The sequence below is a fragment of the Aulostomus chinensis genome, chromosome 12 (genome assembly GCF_037954235.1).
Source record: "Aulostomus chinensis isolate RoL2024-O1b breed Wild chromosome 12, RoL_Achi_v1.0, whole genome shotgun sequence".
NCBI lineage: Eukaryota > Metazoa > Chordata > Actinopteri > Syngnathiformes > Aulostomidae > Aulostomus > Aulostomus chinensis.
In genome coordinates, this window is record NC_141331.1 from 10,739,444 (window position 1) to 10,762,653 (window position 23,210).

Sequence of the window (23,210 nt, forward strand, 5' to 3'; positions counted from 1 at the left end):
TCTGCAAGTATGTACGATTTTGTTGCCAAATGGTGAGAGTTGTTACAAAATTTTGAAATAAAGATGTGACAAGATATTACCTTACTTTGCTGCAACAATAGCAGAGAACTACTAACTGTAGTAGCACTAATTGTTGAAAAAGCAGTCATAGCAGTGGAATTAGGAGGCGTAGTGGTACTAGTGGGACTCTGACCTTTCATGAGCGACTCTGAGATCTAATTAGTGTTGACGTGGACCAGTTACAGCCACTGTTTTAAGACTACAATGCTCTAACTTCTTTATGTATGTGGCACACACTGAAAGAAAAAGACATTACAAATTGTTTTGGAGAACTATGGAAGATTCGGTGAAAATTTGAATAGCCACGTTGTATGCTGACGGGGAAATAGAACTTTACATCAACTTGTCAGTATTCAAGACTCCCTTGAGAAAGGTCAAAGTTTATTTCTTTGTTGCAACGTTATGTTGATGCTATATCCCTCAGAGGCAATAGATGAATTTCAAAAACTGTTGAATTTCTGCTAGAAAGCACAGCATAATTCAGTAAGCAAACAAATATATTGACTCGTCTGTGTCTGACTAAACATAATCTCAGACAGTGCATATTTTTTGTTGTTGCGAGAGAAAAAGAAACATAATGATGAGTCTAACTATTGTAACTTTCTTGAACTGCTCCTCAGCTCGTTTTTCTCCCTACAAACCTGTGGACATCATGCTCAAGCCCTTGCTGTTTGAGGTGCCCAGCATCACCATGGATTCTGTGTTTGTGGGACGAGATTGGCTCTTTCAGCAGCTGGAAGACGTGTTGAAGGCCAGCGAGTCCACAGAGAACCACGGCACTGTAGTGGTGGGCAGCGTGGGTTATGGAAAGACGGCCATTATATCCCGGCTTGTGGCGCTTAGCTGCCACGGAGGCCGCATGCGACAGATTGCCTCCAACAGCCCTAGTGCCTCCCCGAAAAGTAATCAGTTTGATTATTTTCCTGTGGATTTTGGACCGATAAAAGTTCCTAGTTATTATTTTTGTAATTGTAGAATGTGGAGGTGTGTAGAGTATCTATCGGGATTTATAAATGTATCAAGATTTGTTCTTTTGAATTGCTTTGTTTTATACATGAACACGCTCCCGTCTCCTTCAGGTAGCGGAGGACCAAGCTCTGAACTTCCTCTCAGTCAGCCACCTCAGCCCACTCCACCTTCCAGTGCTACTAACACACTGAGGACCAACAGCTGCCCAGGGACCCCGGAAATCCAGCGACGTCGGGAGGAGGCCGTCAAACGCCTGGCAGCAAAGGTAAATCTGTAACCAGGACACAAGCATTTATGATAATCAAGTAGTTAAAAGCAACTTAAATTCTTAAAATTTATGATCCATCATCATTTCCTCATACGAATAGGTTTAATACAGCTTCCACACCAAAGAAGAGTGATGCTGTTGTTAATTAATCAAAATGCAAACAAATGCGTATGCGGTTTTACTTTGTATGAATCAGATAGCCTCTATTGATAAAAAAAGATGGTCATAAATCATAGATAAAATTATGCATCACAAGGCATTTCATTGTTGGTTATTACTTCTTTCTGATCCCCCCCTTCACCTCCTGTGAGGGACATGAAGCCCAAGAACAAACCCTCACTCAAACCATTTTTCTCAAAAGTTACAACTCTGAACATTCATAATGCGGAAGATGTTGCTGCAAAACAGCTGTGTCCTGACGCGCATTCAGAGAGACACTGCGGCTTCAAGTACAAACGCCTCAAAACGATCCTCCGTACCCCACTTTGTCCACGCGGTCAGATTCTACCTCCCTAACCACAGCGGATCATCCCGCGCCCAGATTGTGTTAGAATTTGTTTACAAATTGTCTTAACAGAATCTCATTTGGCTCTCAATGAGATCGCTAATAAGATGTTGAAACCCCGTTAATTTCCCTTCCTCCTCTCTCTCTTTCTCTCTCTCTCATTACTGAATTTAGTAAATCTATCAAGATTTGTTCTTGCAGCTAATAGAAATATAGCGTTATTCTTTGTTGTAATGGTTGTATTGTTTCAACTTTTGAATTTTAACCTTTTTAACATTCATCTATCTTTATCTGCATCATATTTTTGAACACCTAGGATGCCTATCAAATCACTCTGCGGGCGATGCACACACCCTTTGTGTCAGTTAATTGATAAACTAGGTGCTCTTCCTAGGATGGAACATTATTCTGCTTTATTTTCCCACTGCGTGTGCTTGCTGTTAATACTCTCCCTCATTACTGAGGGTATTTGTGGTGTGCAGAATTAATTTTTGTATGTATGAGATGCAGTGCAGAAACCGTTCTGCTCTGTTGATTTCTTTTTATGTATGATTTGTGGTTGTTTATGGTCATTTGTTTAATATTTAGTCAACAAATTGTGAATGGTTGTTGTGCTGCAGTTAAAGGTCTGACTGTGAAAAGCCATTTAGTTTAAGCAGTGTTTCAGGATGCCACGGTAACTATGAGGAAGTGGGAGGGTAGAAAACTTCATGTTGCAGTAATCGGAGGTGCATAATCAAGTTTCTTCAGATAGCTTGAAAATCCTCCCCTTTGTCTCCCAATCCCACCACCACATCTCAGCCCAGAAACACCATCGGGGGCCTGACAAAGAGGGAATTCTGTACCGAGATACCAAAACCCACTTAATGATTTGATTAACAAAGACCTCTGAGGCTTCATGTTAACTTCAAATAAACCAGCTCATCCATGGGAAACATGTTAGAAAAGGTTCTCTGTGGGGGCCGTATGGCAAGGGAATTTACATTTGACCATGTTGGTATCCCTTTAAGACCTGGAAAATAATGTGAACTCCTCCTTCAATGTAAACCACTACAGTAAGGCTGTGAACTCCATTCATCCTGGTTTATGATTTCAACAAGGCGATAAAATATTCTTGTTCCAAACTAGACAGTTATCTTTTCAATGCACGTCAGCATTTTTGGTGTTTTATTGAATTTTTGTAACCTTTTCTGTCAATTTTTTAAGTCTTGCATTTATGATGACAACACAGGCCACGTTTTAATGTCAGTACTTCTGAAAAGGAATTGCTTGTGTTCCTTGACTATTTCTTCTTAATATTCCATTTAAAAGGTCAGTTACCTGCCTCTCTGACTGTTTTTATGACCGTATATACCTGTCATAATTTTCCTCACTTTTCATCATGGTGGATAGCTGAGACAGAGACAAAACTTTGGGGGGGGGGTCTTTTTTACCCTGCAGAATCACAATTTCATGTTCAATTTTTTTTCTTTTTAATTACAACTCACGTCCACCATGATGATATATAGCATACAAATTAGTGCAGCTTGTAGGACTGGCCCAACAACAGTTCTACCAGGTTGTTTCCCAGAGCTGGCAGGCCACACTGTGCTCCTGTCAGGTGCTACAACAACACAGGGCTTCTAACTATACACAACCAGGTGGCTGCTATGACTCCAGAACCTCTGTTGCCATCTCAACAAAAATAATGTAACTGCATAGTGCAGGGGCCTCACTTTGTTTCATGTTACAAGAGATTTATTAGTCCCTGCTGTTTATATTTCCAGCTATAAATACGGTTGGACTGTAATTAGAACAGTCATACACCCCAAGTGCATCTCTTTCTTCCTTTTTCCTTGCACCTCCTTTTTTCCCCTTCCAAATTAGACAACAATGAACACTGCACATCCTGTCCAGCTACACAAGATCCTACTTTTAGAAGCTCACCTGGGATATTTCTAAAGAGATGATCAAGTGCTGCCCAGTTACTTTATCACTCTCTCTGTTGTGGTTGGTCTAGAACGGATCAGAATGTTCTGAGCTCTGATACATTGAGTAGATATAGGTTTGTGGAGGTTGTCACGGTTAAAATGCATCAGACAGGAAGGCCTGTAGAGTTCCCTCCTTATCTCTACTCATTAGACTCAAACCACAACTATTTCATTCAGCCCCACCAGGGATGTCTCCATCTGATTCCAAAGATCGAAATCGGGTCTTATCGAGATATTTTATAACGGCTAGAAATCAGATCACTTTATTTAAAGGTATAGTGTGGAACGTGACTTCATAGGCTTGGCTGTGGACTACTCTGTCATCACACTGTTAGCCAATAAACCCAGTGATTATTTCCACTTAATAAAAAACTAAATGTGATGATTTTAAGTGTATTTACCCACAAGAGTTTGTATTGTAAACAAGCCTCACACACACACAGGTCTGTTGCTCATTCATCTCCCTGAGGGGAAGGTGTCACTCGTCTTGTGACTGGCAGCTCTTCATCTATAATGGGACATGTAACGTGTCAGTGATGTTTAGGCACCAGCCTTTGATGCACGGCGGTCAACTGGTCAAATTCTGTTTCAGTGGATGATTCATGATATTTACAACATTCGCATGAAAGCAGTAAACCTTCAAACACATCAGTTAGCACTGCCGCAGCATCAAAGGTCTCACTTCTCCTCTTCATTTTATCTTCCTGCATTTGTAAGTGAGTCAGCAATTTGTGACGATTAAGTCAGACTCAGACATTATTTCATCAAGTGCACTTGACCTTGTTTTCTGATGCCATCAATTCTCAGCTTTGCATATGAGGTTATTGCTAAAGCCGAACTAATTTACACCCTACATTTATTACCGTAACTGATTTTCATCTGTGTAAATCATGTTTTCATTATATTCTCTCCTTCCTTTTTGGTTTCAGGTGGTGGCATATCACTACTGCCAAGCAGATAACACTTACACTTGTTTGGTACCAGAGTTTGTGCACAGTATTGCTGCCCTGCTGTGCAGAGCACACCAGCTGAATGCGTACCGGGAGCTGTTGTTGAAAGAGCCTCACCTCCAGAGCATGCTCAGCCTGCGATCCTGTGTTCAGGACCCGATGGCTGCTTTCCGGAGGGGGGTCCTTGAGCCACTAGCCAACCTTCGTAAAGGTAAAACAATCTTGCAACATGTTTTGTTGTTTCAGGTTTGGAATGTATATAGGCTGGCATGAAGTGAATTGTGTTCACAACTTAATCTCATCAAGGGGCTGGTTGGTTGAAATAATACTGCTTTGAGAACATCATCCTACTTGGTGTTTATTTACATTCTGTGTTTCCAGAGCGGAAGATTCCAGAGGAGGACCTCCTCATCCTGATTGACGGGCTGAATGAAGCTGAGTTCCATAAACCCGACTATGGAGACACCATCGCCTCCTTCATCACTAAGATCATTGCCAAGTTCCCCTCCTGGCTCAAACTGGTGGTCACTGTCCGGGTCAATTTGCTGGTGAGGACGGACTAATGATTAGGATGCCTTAACTGATGTGTATACAAGTATTTTTTGGCATAAACCGGGACAAGTTAAAATTCTTTTCCTTTCATGTCGCTGAATGAAAAGATAAGGGATCACTGAAGTTATCACGCTTCTTCCTGAAATGGACATGAATGTTCGTACCGAAGTCGGTCTAGCGACTAACACCACGCAAATGTGAACTTCATAGTGGAACTTGAGAAGAAGTGAGAGGAATACCAAAGTAACTTTGATACATAATCTACAAAACCTTAACAGCCACATGTCCTTTTTTGCCAATCCATCAAGTAGATTGAGACACTTTACTTGTGACCTTGTCATTTTCTGAAGTGAAGCCTCGCTTTTAAAGTGTTTACACCTGTTTTTCCCACTGATGAGCGAATGTTTACTCAGGCAGACAGGTCCTCCATGCAGAAAGCTGTATAACATCTTCATTCATGATATGTTCAGCAATCATGAAGCAGAAATTCATGTTTCTTCATTGGAACTTAGTAACAATTTTTTTAAATTTAATGATAATTTGGAATTGAATTTTGGTTCTTCACCATCTTGAGCCATGGTATTTGGGAAAGAAATATGAGTGTGAATGGTTATATTGTTTCATACTGTCGTGTCTACAGAGTCAATGTAGTCAACTATCCAGGAACATCCATGAAGGAACTGAGATGTCAGTGACCCGTCACTGAAACCTGCATGACAGGGAGGGAGAAGTGGGTTGCCTGGAGAGAGCGTGTGGCTTGTGTGGCTCTAGGTGGGCTAGTTCCAGAGATGTGCTGAGCTTATGTTGATAGTGATAGATGCAGCTTTGACATGCATGATGAGCCACATGACAAAAGATCTTTTTTTTTCTTCTTTTTTTTTTTCCCTCGCTGGGATGAAGCACAGAGCCTGAGATAATAACATGATAGCTGACTGATTGATGTTCAGAATTCCAGTTACCAACACACAGACAGAAGCCAGACTTCCAGTTCTGTCCATCAATCAAAAAATGTAGTCTGCAGCTGGGACCCAGAATTAATATTTGGCTTATCGCAAAGTGGTCTGAATTTGTTAAATGAATATATTGCAAACAGACACTTTTGTATTTCTTCAGTTGTCCCGGTTGACCGAACATATTTGCCCAAAACATTTGCATGACAGCAGTGTCTCTGACAGAGTGAGGTTGGTTTTTGTTTTTGTTTTTAAATTGGCAGACTTGTGCCATATCCTCTTAACTGGTTAGTCAGTTTTGTACGTCACAGTGCCTGAGTAACTGAGGGCATACAGAAGAAGAATGAATCATTCATATCGGATTGAAGATAGAGCTAGATAATACTCTTTCTGCAATAGGAAACAGGACATTCAGTTTGCTACCACAACAGAGAAGTGATATGGAAGTGTCATATTATTTTTTTACACTTTGAACAAATATGATCAGCGCAACAAATATGATCTCACCAGGGAGAAAAAAGTTCAGGATACCAGCCTTTCCTTGCTAGACTAATATTTGGTCTATCTGTGAGGTGTTGTTCACCCATCTTATGGATTACAGTATGACTGGTGTGTTTCATTGATTCTGTGCATGCAAGCGTACGTGTGTGTGTGTGTGTGTGTGTGTGTGTGTGTGTGTGTGTGCGTGTGCGTGCGCGTGTTTGCGTGTGTTTGCGTGTCTCTCTTTTCCCTTGACATGAGAGGAGTGTTATCTCACGGAGCAATGTTTCTCCATCCTCAGACAGGCAGAGGATTGGGGGATTAAGGTGCATTGATTTCTGCAACCCCCAGGACATAGATTGAAATGTGAGCTCTCTGGCTCAGACCTCTGCTTGGCTGCTGGTGGTGTTCCACCACCCCATCCCCAAATCTCATCCATCTCCTGCCTCTTGATACTCAGTTTCCCAGTTCAATTTTACTCATATCCATATTTCTAACAGTAACAAGTGTCTGCTTTGGCCTGATAGCTCAATGCGTTTGCTCCAGTGCTGCCCATAGAGACTCCTGATGAGAAACACACACAATTTTTTACACATAGCAAGGTGTGAAAAAAGCTGTTTTTCTTAATTCTCCTGTCTGTTTATTTTGGTCACAGGCAATATTAGTTGCACAAAATAACTAAAACAAGGGTGCCCCAAACCTATTCCCTTGGGACAAAACTCAAATTGAATGGTGGTCCACAGACCAAATGCAGACATGTACTGTGTTGTTAAAATGTCTCTTGTCCGTGTACCATCTCTGCATCCACTTCATTTTTTTCTTACTTCACTCATCTTCACTCATGTCTCTCTACTGCCTGGTCATATTATAAAACAGGTCCTACATGTTAAAAGAGCACTTTACTGTAAAAAAAAAAAAAAAAAAAAAAAAGAATCAATTTACACTATGATAATTTGAATTATTCTGGAGTTCAATTTTCATTTATAAGGCCTGACATCATCTTAACTAACATTAGTCATTATAAGTGGTGGGCCAAATCAAACTTTACATTGGGCGAAATGTGATCACATTGCTCCGCTTTGGGCAAGGCTGCAGTGGAAAATGGTTTATGGTTATCCTGTAATTTTCTAGAAAATCTTCAATGTAAAAACCGTTAAGTAAAAGCCTCATATCTATTCCTCCTTTTTTTCTGTAGGAGATCACCAGCCTTCTGCCCTTCACCAAGATCTCTCTGGATGACTTCTCAGACAACAAAGAGATTAGCAATGACCTCAATGCCTACATCCAGTACCGCATCAACGGCAGCAAGGAAATCATGAACAACATTAGCCTCAATGGGAAGGCGGACCCTATTACAGTTGGAAAGCTCAGTAGCCACCTGATCTCCCGCAGCCAGGGTTCCTACCTATATCTGAAACTCACCTTGGATCTATTTGAGAGAGGCCACCTGGTGATCAAGAGTGCTAGCTACAAAGTTGTGCCCGTCTCGCTGGCCGAGCTCTACCAGTTGCAGTGCAACATGAAGTTCATGACCAATTCGGCCTTTGAGCGCTCACTGCCCATCCTCAATGTGGCGCTTGCCTCGCTGCATCCCATGACTGACGAGCAGCTGTTCCAGGCCATCAATGCCGGCTACGTCCAAGGGGAGCTGCAATGGGAGGACTTCCAACAACGCATGGAGCTGCTCTCATGCTTCCTGATCAAACGACGGGATAAGACACGCATGTTTTGCCATCCATCTTTCAGAGAGTGGCTTGTTTGGAGAGCTGATGGAGAAAGTACTGACTTCCTGTGTGACCCAAGGTCAGTGCTCTGCTTTTTAGGAATGCAAGCCACTGGTATCAGGAGTCTGTCGGAAATGTGGAAAATATTGCTGCAATTCATCACAAACAAATGTCAAAAATGACAAGCAACAATTGAGCGATGATGATAATGACACGGTAGTGAAGGAATCAATCAAAATGCCCACCGCTGCTCAAAATTAAGCTCGTTGTGTTACAAAGATGAGCATAGCTGCCGGCCCATGCATGTTTTAGAAATAATCATTTACATTGACTTAGGTGGAGTTTGTAATGACCTATGATTGTAACACTTTGTCTAAAAAGTCAGTAGATTCAGTTCTGACTCATGGAAGGAATTATATAGGACATCTTCATGTAGGAAATGCATTTTACACACCAGGCATGTACAGTGAAAATAAATGCCTGGCACATAAAATGCTAACGCTAATCAATGCTATTATAGCTTTTTATTCTATTTTTTTTTAGCAGAAATCAAAATTTATGAGGGCACCACTGTCAGAAGATAAATTATTTCCAGTGTTAAAAAAATGAAATAAAAAGCAATATTCTTTCTTTGCTCTTTAGCTCTTTGAATTGATAGTGATACAGTTCATGCCACCATAATTTAAACATATTAATTGTGTAAAGAGTTGTTGAGTTTTTTTTTTAAATCAAAAAGTGTATAATTAATTTTGTTAATTACTGAGTTCATCAATTTGTCTGAGCCTATTGAGCTTTTAAAGCAGTCGTTGGTTAAAATGCTTCATTATAGATAGGTTTGGTTTTTTTTCTTGTGGAAGTGTTGGCCTCACTATTTTATGCCATCAAGCGTGTATTCCGCGAAAATTACTGTGAATTTGCAGAGATTTCAGGGTGCAGAATATTGTCATTGTTTGAGGGCCCTAGTTGCCCTGTGGAACACGCTCACCTGTTTTTAAATGTGATCTGCTGTCATTGTAATTCTGGAGCCCCTTCACCCTCATTAGAAACGTTTGTCTTTCACACTTAATTAATTGGATGATATCAGGTCAGCTTGCCTCTTCCTCCTTGTTGGTCTTCAGTACCTGCTCACACAGCCGCAGAAGAGCGTCATGTCCTCCTCTTCCACAGCCATCAAAGAGCATGGCAGAGAATTTTAACTAATGAAACAACCTGCAATTATGCATGTCCAGTTGCGTTAATTAACTGTAGGATTCCTGAGCGGAGACAGAAAGTGGTTAACACCTCTGCACATCACCTCAGTGAAGCACTGTCCAGTATTTTTTCGCCCTCTCTCACCATCACAGAATAAAATAGCTTGATAATGCAAAGGTTAATAAATGAGACTGGGGATTGAGGGGGGGGGGCAGTCTTTATTTCATTAGGTGGATCAGTTTTTTAGAAGTCAAAGTGAACAAACATTCTAAATATCTACTCTCCTTTTGGCCTTTTGTTAGCTGTCTTATTCTTTTATCTCACTGAGGAGCGTCTCTGTTGTTTCATTCTCCAGGACTGGTCACGCTCTCATGGCTTTCATGCTGTCACGCCAAGAAGGGAAACTGAACCGGCAACAGACCATGGAGCTGGGACATCACATTCTCAAAGCACACATCTTCAAGGTGGACCTATAGAATGATTTACATGTGAAATCCACACCTTCTGTCCATTTCCTCATGATCACTCTGGTCGTCACTTGAGGATTATTTATCTTGTGATGTGAATCGAGGCACCAGCGACTCGTGATCAAATTCTCTGATGTTAAGTGATGTGTGTTTGTGTATTCCTGTGTGCATTGTTTGTGTGTATACAGGGACTCAGTAAGAGGACAGGTGTGTCGTCCAGTGTGCTGCAAGCTTTGTGGATCAGCTGCAGTGCTGATGGTCTCTCTGCAGCCTTGGCCTCACTGAGGAACCTCTACACACCCAACGTGAAGGTGAGTCCTCCCTCAGCTCCGGTGTGTACATGAAAACAGCCCATTAGCTGATTAGATGACTTGGTTAAAGCAGACAACATTTTTGCTGGTCTCAAATTAACAAGAAAATTTCTAGCCTGACATTTTACTTAACAGCAGAAATTCAGTATAGAGAGATCAATCATAGCAGTTAGACCCCATCACTGGGATCGCTTCATGAGGTGTAGGCCAATGACGATGAGAGGCCAGTTTGAATCCCCCAGGGTATAGATGCTGGTAGAGTAGAGTCAGTCGATGGAAGATGTCAGCAAGGAGGAGTGTGTGTGTGTGTGTGGGGGGGGGGGGGGGGGGGGGGGGCTTCATCAACGCTGATCTGAACACTTACACTCTGAGATTATTTAGATTTGATTGTTTTGTTATTTAGTTTGTGCAGCATAAACACAAAGGTATCAGCACCGTAGCAGACAGCTACATGAGCACCTGATGCCCCAGCTCATCCACACATACAAAAAGTGAGCTATTGGCCACTGTCAAAAGAAGAACACGACGTACAGAGTGAGGAGGTCTCTTCAGATCTGGATCCTGTCCGTTGTAGTCTTTAACTGTGTATTTTGTGAAATAAGAAAACATTAAAAATGTGTTCTTTAGCATGCATTGTAGAGCCTGTCCAAGGAAAATTCTTTTGATCATTACAGACGACTTTGTCATTCATGTCTGAAAGGTGTGTGTGTTGGGGAGGGGGGGGGGGGGGATCAGTGAGGTGTTGATAATAATAGTCTTTAACAATAAACTTTGTTTGTGTTGTACCTTTTTATACAAAAAAATGCAGCTGTAAGTGCTTTACCACAAAGAGAGTACCATGAATACTAAAAACAAAGTAAAAACCAGAAAGCATATCGGAAGACGGAAAGTAAAATTGCAACATAAACATTAACACGGGTATAATACATAAAGCGGATAAAAGCAGAGAACTTTGATGAGCAAGTAATAATCATAGCTGAGCTTATTTTCTTCAGTGGATCCAGGACGTGAAGATGTTGGCATGCCCAAATGGAATCACAGTCGGGTGGGGGTGGGCTGTGTTTGATGTGTTAATAACCACCTCATTTATCTTGACCACTTTCATTCACAGATGGTTGTTCTTCCACCATTGTGTGAACTGAGAGACAGTGTTAAAAGGCTGAGTCACCACTGCAGAGCATCAGCCGAGGACATTACAGTGACGTCACTGTTGTGAATGGAAGGGGTTTGGGGTTTTGACTGGCAAGATAGAAATGAAAGAGATTGGAGAGCAATTAAAGCATGAAATAGAAGAAAGTGAGAGGGAACATATTGTCCTTTGCTAAAGCTTCAATGAACCATTTCTGGACTGCCTCAGATGCGTATTCAAGACAATGGAGGAGTCGCATTATATACTGAAGACAGAAGGGTAAAGCGGCAGGAAGATGCTCACTGGCCGAGGCTGACATGGCTTGCTCTCTCACCACTAGCTCCAGTTACATAATTGAAATGATTAAAAATGCCAGAATTTAAACTTTTCTCTTTGAGCTTTTCAGTCCTCCAGCATTTACTCATTTTCCATTACACCCACAGAGCCTTCGCTGTGGTCCTCACATTTCCATTTTTGTCATCACATGTCACTATAACTCAAGTTTTTGGTTGTTTTTTTTTATATATTCATCACATTTTCCACTTTCTCTTCATTTTCAGTGTGCAGCTCATTTCCTCTTTTCACCAGAGCCAGTTTTCTGTTCTTGGAATATTTCTAATTTTTCTTGTTGCTGATATGAGAGTGAAGAAGCTTCAGTGTAGGGAAGGCTGCTGATGGACTGTTTGTTGGTAAATACACTTTACAGCATTGAGTCAGTGATACAGTTTTATCTATATTTTACTGATTAAAAATTAAAGAAGGTCAAGATAGTTACGGCAGAGTTGCTTGCACCTTTTCTCTTCCCATCATTTCTCTGTACTGTGGAATATCGAGTAAGGGCCGACACGCCCTAAAAACATTTACCAGAGGGTTGAAACAAAGCGCTATATGTTGGATGCCAGTTAATAATTTAATTGATTGAATGGGAATTAATCAACAACTCTTTCTGATCGTCCACTAATTTTTTTCTGTGTTATTTTCAAGCAAAAATTGGTCAACATTTTCTTGCTAGTTTAAAGGATTGATGGGGTTTTTTTTTAGTCATTTACGAGAGTTTGGGGTTTTAGGACAAAAGAAGTAATTTGGACACATACCTTTGGCCTCTAGGGAAAAGTGATGATGAGAGATATTTTCCCGACTTTCTATAGACAAAAGTTGAAAGGCATCGTTATGAACAATTAATTGTGAAAATTATCGCCAGCGACAATCCATCCATACAGAAAGGCAGAAAGGCTTTTTCATTTAGTCGGTGAATTTGTCACAACTAAAGTAGCCAGGTTTTACACAACAATGATAAAGGATGTATCAGATATTGGCCAGACATTCTCATATGTGGAACACGGAGAGGGGAAATAGGGAGGAAGATTAATGATTTGTGTGGCAGAGTGAAAAAAAAATGGTATTACGAGGAGAGACCAGGCTGGTACATGATAAATGAGGGCGGAAGATGGAAGATAAATACTCAGAATTAACACTTATATAGAGATAATTTAACTGTCTACATTATTTATTAAGATATTTAATTACATGTTTTGACTCAGGGGTTAGTCTATTAATGACGATTTTCACGTCTAGGCCTCCACAAACACAGAATTTTGGGGGAAAAAACGTTTTTCCCCCTTGACAAAAACAGTCAGAGCTTCTAACACTAAGATTCTCTCAAATTAAGTGTTCCACCTCGCCTGAATGGAAAGAAGCTGATCGATAGAAACTTTACCTTCATTTCTTTTTGTTCCGTCATCCCCTTGCGTGTTTTTGTTGGGCTATTTTGTGCTATTTAGTGTGTAACGTGCCTCAGAGAGGCATTTACAGAATGACCTTGTTCTTTCTTTGGTGAGATCAGTTCTTCTATTCCACAGAGGCTCCAACAAATTACCGCCATTTCATTTTCTGTTGTTTGCCTCTGTTTTACAAGGCATGTATTATTGATTTCCTCAATCATGGAAAAGCAAAACACCCTCAGTAATCGCTTTCAGTAGAATGTGTCAACTGCATTTACTGTCTGACCCTCACTTTGAGAAACATCTCAAGATTAGCCTGAAGCTATTAAAGTTGTTGGAAATAGGAAAAATAAAATGTACTTGGAGTCTGAGTTGTAGATTTGATTGCTACTTAAATTATTTAGAATCTCAAGATCTTCAAAAGTTATATGTTGGTACAATTTATGAATTTAGAAAACATGCACGGGTGATCAATGACAGGAAAAACAACATTAAATGTCTGTGGAGTCAGACTTCCAGAACAGCTTCAGTTTGTGATCTCATCTCGATGGATGAACCATTCCTCCACAATATCATTGCCCTCATTTACATAGTTCGCCCTTATTTAATCGAGAAATAGCTTTGAGATCAAGATTTCTTTTTTTTTTTTCCTATTACAGCACACCTGATTACAGCAGGGACAAGGAAAAAGCAGTCATATGGTGATAGTGGTGAAGAGCATTGTCTTACATGTTGGTGTGGTGACCAACACCCGCGGACTTACTAGCATGGATCGTGTTACTTTGATTAATTTTAAAGCTTTGTAGTTATAACCATGTTGTAATTTAATTGATTTTTCTTTGGATGATATTCCTCATACCATCTTTCTGTGTTTGTGTTGCTCATCAGGTGAGCCGTCTGCTGATGCTGGGCGGAGCCAACGTGAATTACCGTACAGAGGTGCTGAACAATGCGCCTGTCATTTGCGTCCAGTGCCATCTTGGCCACCAGGAAATAGCCTCCTTGCTGCTGGAGTTTGGGGCCAGTATAGACGTGGTATCTGAAAATGGCATGAGCCCTCTCTGCTTCTCAGCGGCTGCAGGACACTTGGGACTAGTCATGCTGCTCTGCAAGCGGGGAGCCAAGGTGAGGAGGGACTAACCATGTGACTCGCTATAAATAAAGATGAGTTTGAACTAGCTACCGCATGCTTATTAAAACTGGACAGTGTAAGTGATGCTTACCTGCACAGATTTTGCACAGTTGCATTCATGCTGTGTGTTACTTTATCACAGCTGTGTACTACTGATTCTGTGCATTACGACTAAATAACTGCATCTCCGGCAGGTTGATCATGTTGATAAGAGTGGCCAGTGCGCCCTGGTCCATGCTGCTCTCCGAGGACACCCAGAGATTATCCAGTACTTTCTGGAGATAGAATGGAGTGCTGAGGGGCAGCAGCAGGACTGTGCTCTGAAGAACAAAGCTCTGCAGCAGGCTTTGATAGCAGCCTCCAGCATGGGACACACACAGGTCTGGCTCATTCGCATGCACATATTTTACACAGCCACCCTCTACCCCAATCACAAACACGCACGCACGCACTCACACACACACACACACACACACACACACACACACACACACACACAGCAGTTTATACAACTTATGGGTGTGATGTAGAACCTTATACGAGGCTTTTTCATCCTCTTCTTGTAAATCATTACAGAAAGAGATGTGTTTGACTGAAAACTACAAACATATAAAACAAACTGAACTCCTTACTGAACACATTTTATCATGTATGGTATCACAGCAACCTTCCAAAAAAAAAATTTCCTCATTGTTCAGCGAGCGGAGTGAACTAAATATAAAATCTGAGCACATCTTGCTCTCTGTTGATGGTGCCTTAAGGTTTGAGGTGTTGTTCTGCCTTGCATATGTGAAAGCCAGAGTTGGGGGGGGGGGGGGGGGGATCAATCCCAGTACAGTGCCGTCAGCATCTGTGGTGCAATGTAGACTCAAGGTATATTTTACATTCCTCATTAGCTGGAATGGGATCCCCAGGCCCAACTTAGAAAAACAGAAGTGGGCCAAGCCAAGCTGTGAACCCGCATGTAGGAGCCCCCGTAACAGTCATTAATAAATCAGACATGTCTGGACTCACATCTCCTTCACTAGAATCACTGTGAATAATTACTGTATTAATAATGTGTTTGGGCAACGCTACGTTTGATCAGCTCAAATTTTGTTTCCATCTACTATATTCTTCCACAAATTAACATAATGTCTTGATGGTTTATTTGATAGCTTATGCTTGTAACAGTATGTCATTAATCCACGTTTCTTTTTGGCAGGTTGTGAGGGGCTTGCTGGCGGTGAAAAATGAGCATGCTGTGCAAATTGATAGTCATGACACTCTGTGGGGAGAGACAGGTATGTTTTCATCCATCTTCTTGCATTACATGGCTCCCTTGTATTATCACCTGCTGTTTTATCATTCTGGACCTAGCTGCAGGAATTGTGTGCTGCAGTGGAGGGTCTAGAATGCCCCTTGTACCCTGTAATTCTCTTATTTTAGATGTAGAGGTCGCTCAAACCAAGTGTGTGTGTGTTTGTGTCTGTGTATTTATGGGTTTTCCACATTCGTCTGTCCTGGACTTTCTGGAGAAAACATTCGGTACTGTGGTCATATGGGTTTCTACTTAGTTTGGTCAACATCGTGCTAACAATGGTTTTCCAGCATGCGGCTGTATTTCAGCTGCAGTATCCCCCTGGTGCTATTTGTTTAGAGACTGACAGCTGTTTGGATATTTTGAAGTAGTCCACCATCTGTTCTATATCGCTAGTCAGATTTAGGTGATTCAGGGGTATTTGGTCGATGACATACTGATTACAGGCTCCAATATTGTTTGTGTGCCTCCACTTTGGGAAGAGCCGTGGACTAGTGGCTTTATGCTTTATGTTTTCCATCCCTTTCTCTCTAAAGTGAAGTAGATGGGAGGCTCACCAGGATAATCTTTAAGTTGTCATCTTCTTTGGTTAGTGCTGCAACTCTACATCTGTGTATCAAGCAGGTTTTCGTTGTTTTGGCCCTTTAAATAATAGGAAAATTAAGATTAAATTTGGTTATCATTCAGTTGCACAGATGCTGTGTGCTGATATCATTTGACCACACCCCTTTTTTCAACTTAACACACGGGTGCATTTGTTATTCAAACAACATGGTGCAGGGTGAGAAAATGACACCTGCACTGCTCATAGGAGAGTGCCCACTGTGTTGTAAACCAGTGGAATTGAGCTCTATATCTTGTATTTCTCGTATATATTTAGCACCTTGTATATAACACGTTGTTCTTCTTCTTCCTTGTGTTTTTTTTCTAAGTTGTTTTTTTTTTTTTAGGGTAAGGTTTTATTGTTACAACTGACTCAGGATCCCGCACAAGAATTCCAACGTACTTGTTTAAAATCGTTTTTAACCTGTACAAATGGCAATAAACTCTAAACTAAACTAAAGGTTTGGCACTACAGGAGTGTGGGCTAGCCTATTAGCGGAGCGACTGTTCACCTTGGGGTTAGCTGTTAATTTCGCCTCTCTAAGTGATTGCCGGACTGTTGTGAGACAGGAGAATCTGAAATATTCCTCTGTGATGTAGCTGCAGTCCAGCAGTTGGATCTCTGCTCTCTTCACATTGTGCAGGTTGAATCACTGTGTTCGCTTCATTTCTGGCCGTGACATCAGTCACCTTCCAGTCCTTGACAAGGCTGCATATTCAAATGTATTTGTTCTGCCAAGCGCTCATTGAAAACAAGCCCCAAGCCCATCTGTATTCATGAAAACTGGCTTGGTGAAGACAGTTACTGGGTCAGGACCAGCTCTTGCTCAAAGACCTTCCACAGTCATCACATGAACACTGAGTAGGTGGGTAATCACAGGTGGTGTTCTGAGTTCAATATGAGGCAAAAAGATAAATTACTCTCACTTCTACAGTCATGTTGACCAGATGCAAACAACAGAAATTACTATTGGTGAGATTCATATGAAATTGCAGTTTCTTCCGAAATCCCTTTTCACCTCCTCCAAGTTTGGATTTAATAATCCAACCAGTTTGTGATCTAATGCAGTCACAGTGACAAAGTTCCTGCAATATCCTGTCTAAAAGTGGCCGTTCAACATAACCTCAGAAACAACTCTCTGATAACAAGCATCTCTGCGAAATTATATTTCATATTTAAAATGAAATGGAACATTACATCTCTATGCAAATAGGCCCACTGTCTCCTGGTTTAAATAGAGGCAGATTGGATGGCACATCTGTGCAAGCTCCCATCTTCTGAAACACCTCTTAGAATGCAAAACACCTCGCCATTATGCACAGAAAGGTAATTTAACTCTGCAGAAGCATTCTCCTCCTCGTGCTCCGCAGCAGATGGGTTCATGAGCATCAGATACTTGTATTGGCCTGTGTTACAGAGGTGTGTGTGTGTGTGTGTGTGTGTGTGTGTGCGCGCACGTGCGCATGTGTGTATATGCCCTGTTATGACATATCATTGTTTCTATTCTGTGGTATGTACTGTTACAGTAAGTACATCTCATTCTTACAAAGCCTCGTAAATAAGAAGAATGTAAATATCCTCTAACAAATGTAGAAGCTAGTGGTCATTTATGTTCCAGCAATTCCTTTAAATGATACATTTTTCTTTTATTTCAGTTAGGATTTAAAATCAATTTAGCGGTGTTGAAAGTGTTAGGTTGTTTTCTAGTGTCAGGTCTTGGTGGTCAAGGCTGTGGAGGTGTGGGAAGGGTCCACATGGGCTGCTGAGGGGCTGTGTGCTGCTCTGATTAGATGAGATTGATTTGATGTAGAGAACAAATCCTGTAGATAGAAATGCACTTTGCTCTTGAGGCCTTTTCTTCTCGCTATTATTTTCTTCCACATGTACAGAGGCAGCAAGTGGTCATCATATGGTGCAATCGAAGCACTGCATGTGCCAACCTCCTCTCATTTATGTCAATGAGCAGCTGCACAGGGAAGAGACACTTTACACACAGATCAGAAAACACGGTCCGTCCCTCACACAAGTCACTCAAAGGTTTACATGTACAGTTCATTCAGATGATGCAACTGTCCACGCATGTATCGTGCACGTATGTGCTATGTGTGGCTTTTTATCTACTGGTAACATTGACGTCACCCCTTGCATCTGTAGCTGAAGGAGTTTGCGTACGTCCTGTGCAGAAGAATCCATCCTCATGTCAGTCAGACACAAAACCTGTAGCCTTCGCTCCTGATTTTGGATTTTTAGGGGGGCGTCCAAGATCAGCATTCTGTGTCCTTGAGAATATCCCCCAGACTCATAACACCGAAGTATCTATGACTACATGAGGACTATGAACTATGTGAGGGTAGATGCTTGAACGTAGATATTTTTCCTCTTCTTTTTATGGTGGGCTTCATCTCTATCTGTAAACCTAAGCAGCTATAATAAATATCACCATCAACCACTCAAGAGTGCCTGCAACTTTTGTTAGTGATTGAATGATACTTAGCTGAAGTGACGATGCATTCTGAACACCCTGTGAGACTCCAGGAGAAACGTCAGGAATTAGTCAGGTCAAATTGTGAAATCCCCATCTATGATTAAAGCGTGTGTAGCGTTGAGTTGTTTTTCTGCTGTTGAGTTTCTGGGTGCAAAGTTCTGGTTAAACTTCATTATTTCTCCTGGTGCTGGTGGATAAGAATATCATGATGTATGTTCTTCTAAATCTGTTTATGAGTCAGTGATTTAGCGTTCCCATGAAGAAACTGTTGAGGCAGCATTGTAGGTGGGCCGCAGGAGCAGAGTGGAGACAGGGTAGATTAATAGCTTATAAAAAAAAAAACTGGGTAAGATAAAACAATATGGAACCTTAATGTGAGGGAGTTCTCCTGTGAAGAGCAGGAATGCTGAAATTCCAATATAGATTAAAAATGCTTCAAAAATTCTAACTAAATAAGTGCCATGAAGTTGGCAAGAGGAAATGTGAATGGCAACAAGCCTGACTGATCTTCCGAGAATAAACTGAATGAAACCAGGTCACAGAAAGATCCACAGCTCATGGAAACATTCTTACCCCGGATCATCCCAGGTGCTCCCAGGAGCATAGACGGAGCCTCGGTTTAGCCGCCCAGCCATTGTTCTCCACCATACTGTGAGTGAGGATATCTATATTTTGAGCAGATGGAGGGTGGGGTATTTTGGCTCTGATGGCTTTTCATCCAGATGGATGATGTCAGTCAGATATGGAGGCTCAGCAGCTCCTTAAATCTCTCAGAGGTCAATCTTGGAGCAGAGCTCTTATTCCTCCAGAGGATCTCGCTCTGTTTGGACAACCAGCTCGTGTAAGACCGTCTCATCAGCTCACTGTAAGCTTTGAACATTTCAAGAATCTGCCTTTGCTTTCTTTGCAGACCCGAATACAAGCACCAATTAGTTCTTGATTCTTTTTGTTTTAAATGAAAGAGATGCAGTTAATTCTAGCTCATCTTTATCTTAACAACAAATGTAAACATGAATGGCTGTTTAATGGGGTTGTTTGACTGTCTCATCTAATATTTGTCTGAAGATGTATAACAGGACTATTTTGCTGTGTAAGGCTCAGGCTGCTTGAGCTGCAATTCAATGAGTTACTTTCATTTAGTCAACATAATTGTCTGATTTTAAGCTCTGTTAACACCAAACATAGGCCTGGGTTTCTCTGCTCATTACTCCCCAAACAACAGATTCTGTTATTGCAAACACTATTTATATCCAAATAGTGTAGTTTACCACAGATTTGTTAAGAGTTTCTGCTCAATTATCTTGTCACCTCTAGACTGTACTGAGCTTTAAAGTACGATGTTTTTTCCCGGTGTGCCAAAACATCTATGAAGGTCCGCAGCAATCTTAAAAGGTGTCCGTATTTGTGTCCTCTCTCTTTAGCCTTGACGGCAGCAGCTGGCCGGGGGAAGATGGAGGTGTGCAGCTTTCTGTTGGAGCAGGGGGCGGTGGTGCAGCAGGTTAACCGGCGGGGAGTGTCTCCCCTCTTCTGCTCTGTCAGACAGGGACACTGGCAGGTGAGGCTCTGTGTTTTGACGTGGAAAATCTCCTTAAGTAACCGCAGCAACCACATTGACCACATTAATTTAGGTCGTGTCCAGTCACGGATGTCTTGTGTCTGGGATTTGTTATCGTTTGCCCCCTCAAGGCTGCAGATGCCAGGGTTAAGAAGCTAATTTTTTTCAACTTGTAGACATGTGAGATATTCGCTGAAACACTTCACAGATAGCTACAGAGGAAACAAAAACCTGTGATTAAGCTCACTCATCACTTGTTTCTGCTTTCCAAAAGTTACGTTTTCAACGTACTCCAGGGAAAAATGGACCCCAAAAAAATGGAAGAAGAAGCTTTAGTGAGGTTTTCACTGGCTATGAATGAACCAGGCGTACTGATGGACTTATGGACTCTCGACATCAGCATGTGGAAATGAGGCATCACACTGCTAAATTTAGCTGCTTTTACTGCCTCTGTATCATCTTCAAACTGCACAGTATTTCATGGTTTAACAGTACAAGTTGTTTTTCCTGCCCTTCCTTATAAATCTTCCCCGTATGAATCACGTTTGATGTCTGTTCTGCTGCTTCCTAGATTGCAGAGCTGCTGCTGCAGCACGGCGCTGACATTAACATCAGTGACAAACAGGGTAGGACGTTACTCATGGTGGCTGCGTGTGAGGGTCACCTGAGCACTGTGGAGTTTCTGCTGTCTAAAGGTGAGCACCATCACCGCCATGAACCCAGCTATGGCTCAAATAAGCAGCACATGAGATATTTAATAACTGCCGTTTGTCACACAGGTGCATCTTTGACTTCGATGGACAAGGAGGGACTGACCCCCCTCAGCTGGGCTTGTTTAAAAGGACATAAGAACGTAGTGCAGTTTTTGGTGGAGAAAGGCGCTGTAATTGACCACACAGACAAAAATGGACGGACTCCGCTGGACCTCGCCGCCTTTTTTGGAGACGCGGAGATTGTACGTGACCATACTCAGGAATAAATTGAGTGTCTTGAAAACACTCTAAACAGGCAGCCAATCATTGTAGTCCTCCAGTAACACCACACACACCCCCTTCACTTAGCTTTATCTGAGAGCATTCCTGGGCCATTATTGAACACATGCTGTTGTTTGTTAGCCTAGCTCTGCACCATCCATGCAGTGTCTGGGTGGTTTTAACCACTTGCTGTCTCGTGTAGGTCCAGTACCTGGTAGAAAGAGGGGCAGTGATAGAGCACGTGGACTACAGTGGGATGAGGCCTCTGGACCGAGCCATCGGCTGCAGGAACACATCGGTGGTGGTGACTCTGCTGAAGAAAGGCGCCAAGCTGGGTACGATTCCTCACAAATAATTACACAAAACTGCACATCCATGTGTGTTTGTGTGTGTTAGTGCGAGCAGTGCAAGTATTTGTGTAGAAAAAGAAACAGCTGTTACTTACTGTGAGTTCTTTCACGTCTCAGTAAATAGCGTGTGCGTGCGTGTGTGTTTAAGTGTGTGAAACAGACTCGGAGGATTTACCCGGTTTTCACTGAGGCTGGGCAGCAAGTCTTTGTGTGTGATTTTCTAAGATGGCAGCTCATTACGCAGTCAGCTCCCAGACGGACTCATCCCCTCCAGACACGCGCAGCTTGTCAAGGAGCGCTAACAGAAAAAGCATTTCTATGACATCACGGTTCAGGCTGTGGCTGCACTACATATTGGCAGTTATTCAAACTTCTGAGAAAGTTAGGATAGTTATCACACATAGTCAGGTCTATTGATGAGTTCCAAATGGAAACAAAAGGTGATCAAACGTAAATCTTTCAGGTTTTGTGCTAAAAATGGGTGGAAACGGTGTAAAAGATAAGACGGCATTGCAGAGCCAATCTTAAATCCTTAAGTTAGGGCAGTTGTGTAACTGTCAACACTGTCCCACTTGCAACAGATGCATTGTAGGATGGTCCCACTGCAGTGGCCAAAGAAAACGCCTTCAAAATTTGTTGTTTGCTGTGTTCGTAACAAAGTACACACTGACTTTTATTAGGAGGTTTTATCTGTTTTACAAAGTGATTTGTGACGTCTCCGGAATGTTTCACAGCAGAGGACAATTAGGGTGTGTGCCGCTTCCAGAGAGATGTGTCCTTGATAAAATGTAAGGGTGTGTGTTGTTAGCAGACATTTAAACAACAACCTGGTGATCAGAAATCCTCGGCCTCTGGTAGGTGCTTCGCTCTGATGTCTGGTATCAGAAGACAAGAACTTCTTTAAGGATAAAATGCATTAAAAAAAAACGACATTCAGGCTGGGATTACCTTTCTAGCCACAGCCCCTCTACCATGTGGCCGATCAAATCCAGACTCCAGTCAGGTTGGTGACACCCAGAGACGCATCAAGCAGATGCTCCCACAAGTAACACACTAACTTAAACTCCAGCCTGGTGTGTTTGACAAAGTTCATGTGTTCCATCCAGAAACGCTCACATCTGGTCTTAAAAACAAGGCATTAAAGTCAATCTGTCCCTCCGTGTTTTGTTTTGTCTCCATGTGGAGCTTGTTGCCGTCTTGCTCAGCATCTCACGGCTCTAAGAATAAGCTCAGGCTAATTGTGTGGAATGTTGCGGAAAAACACTGTTTTCCATTCCTGCTGTTCAGTATGTGTGAGCGTATATGTTCTCATTTACTGGTATGTGTCAGTGCGTGCGTGCGTGTGTGTGTCCTTCCTTTTCTCCCTAATGTGCTGCTTGGCTAATTTTAGAATGTGACTTATCACCTAAATGACATTCATAGAGCTAACCGGGTTCGGCAGCTTATCTGCAGTACATTCTGCTGTCTTAGAAATAGTAATGAGCAGAACCTTTGAAACGTTCTCTCAGCAGTTAACGGTCCGCATGAGAACACAAGACTCAAACTGAGAAGCTACACGTTTAC

At 41.9% G+C, this 23,210-nt stretch overlaps 1 protein-coding gene across 1 annotated transcript in view; it reads left to right on the top strand.

Annotated features, from left to right (window-relative positions):
* tanc1b (tetratricopeptide repeat, ankyrin repeat and coiled-coil containing 1b) overlaps positions 1-23,210 on the top strand; it is a 97,976-nt gene that overhangs the window by 70,829 nt on the left and 3,937 nt on the right. The window contains exons 9-22 of the mRNA XM_086220068.1: positions 681-962; positions 1,140-1,294; positions 4,702-4,933; positions 5,104-5,270; positions 7,900-8,507; positions 9,975-10,083; positions 10,275-10,397; positions 14,136-14,372; positions 14,574-14,759; positions 15,584-15,662; positions 20,190-20,323; positions 20,895-21,018; positions 21,103-21,278; positions 21,500-21,632. Of these exons, the coding sequence (XP_086076194.1) occupies positions 681-962; positions 1,140-1,294; positions 4,702-4,933; positions 5,104-5,270; positions 7,900-8,507; positions 9,975-10,083; positions 10,275-10,397; positions 14,136-14,372; positions 14,574-14,759; positions 15,584-15,662; positions 20,190-20,323; positions 20,895-21,018; positions 21,103-21,278; positions 21,500-21,632 (2,745 nt within the window). The remainder of the gene's footprint in view (positions 1-680; positions 963-1,139; positions 1,295-4,701; positions 4,934-5,103; positions 5,271-7,899; positions 8,508-9,974; positions 10,084-10,274; positions 10,398-14,135; positions 14,373-14,573; positions 14,760-15,583; positions 15,663-20,189; positions 20,324-20,894; positions 21,019-21,102; positions 21,279-21,499; positions 21,633-23,210) is intronic.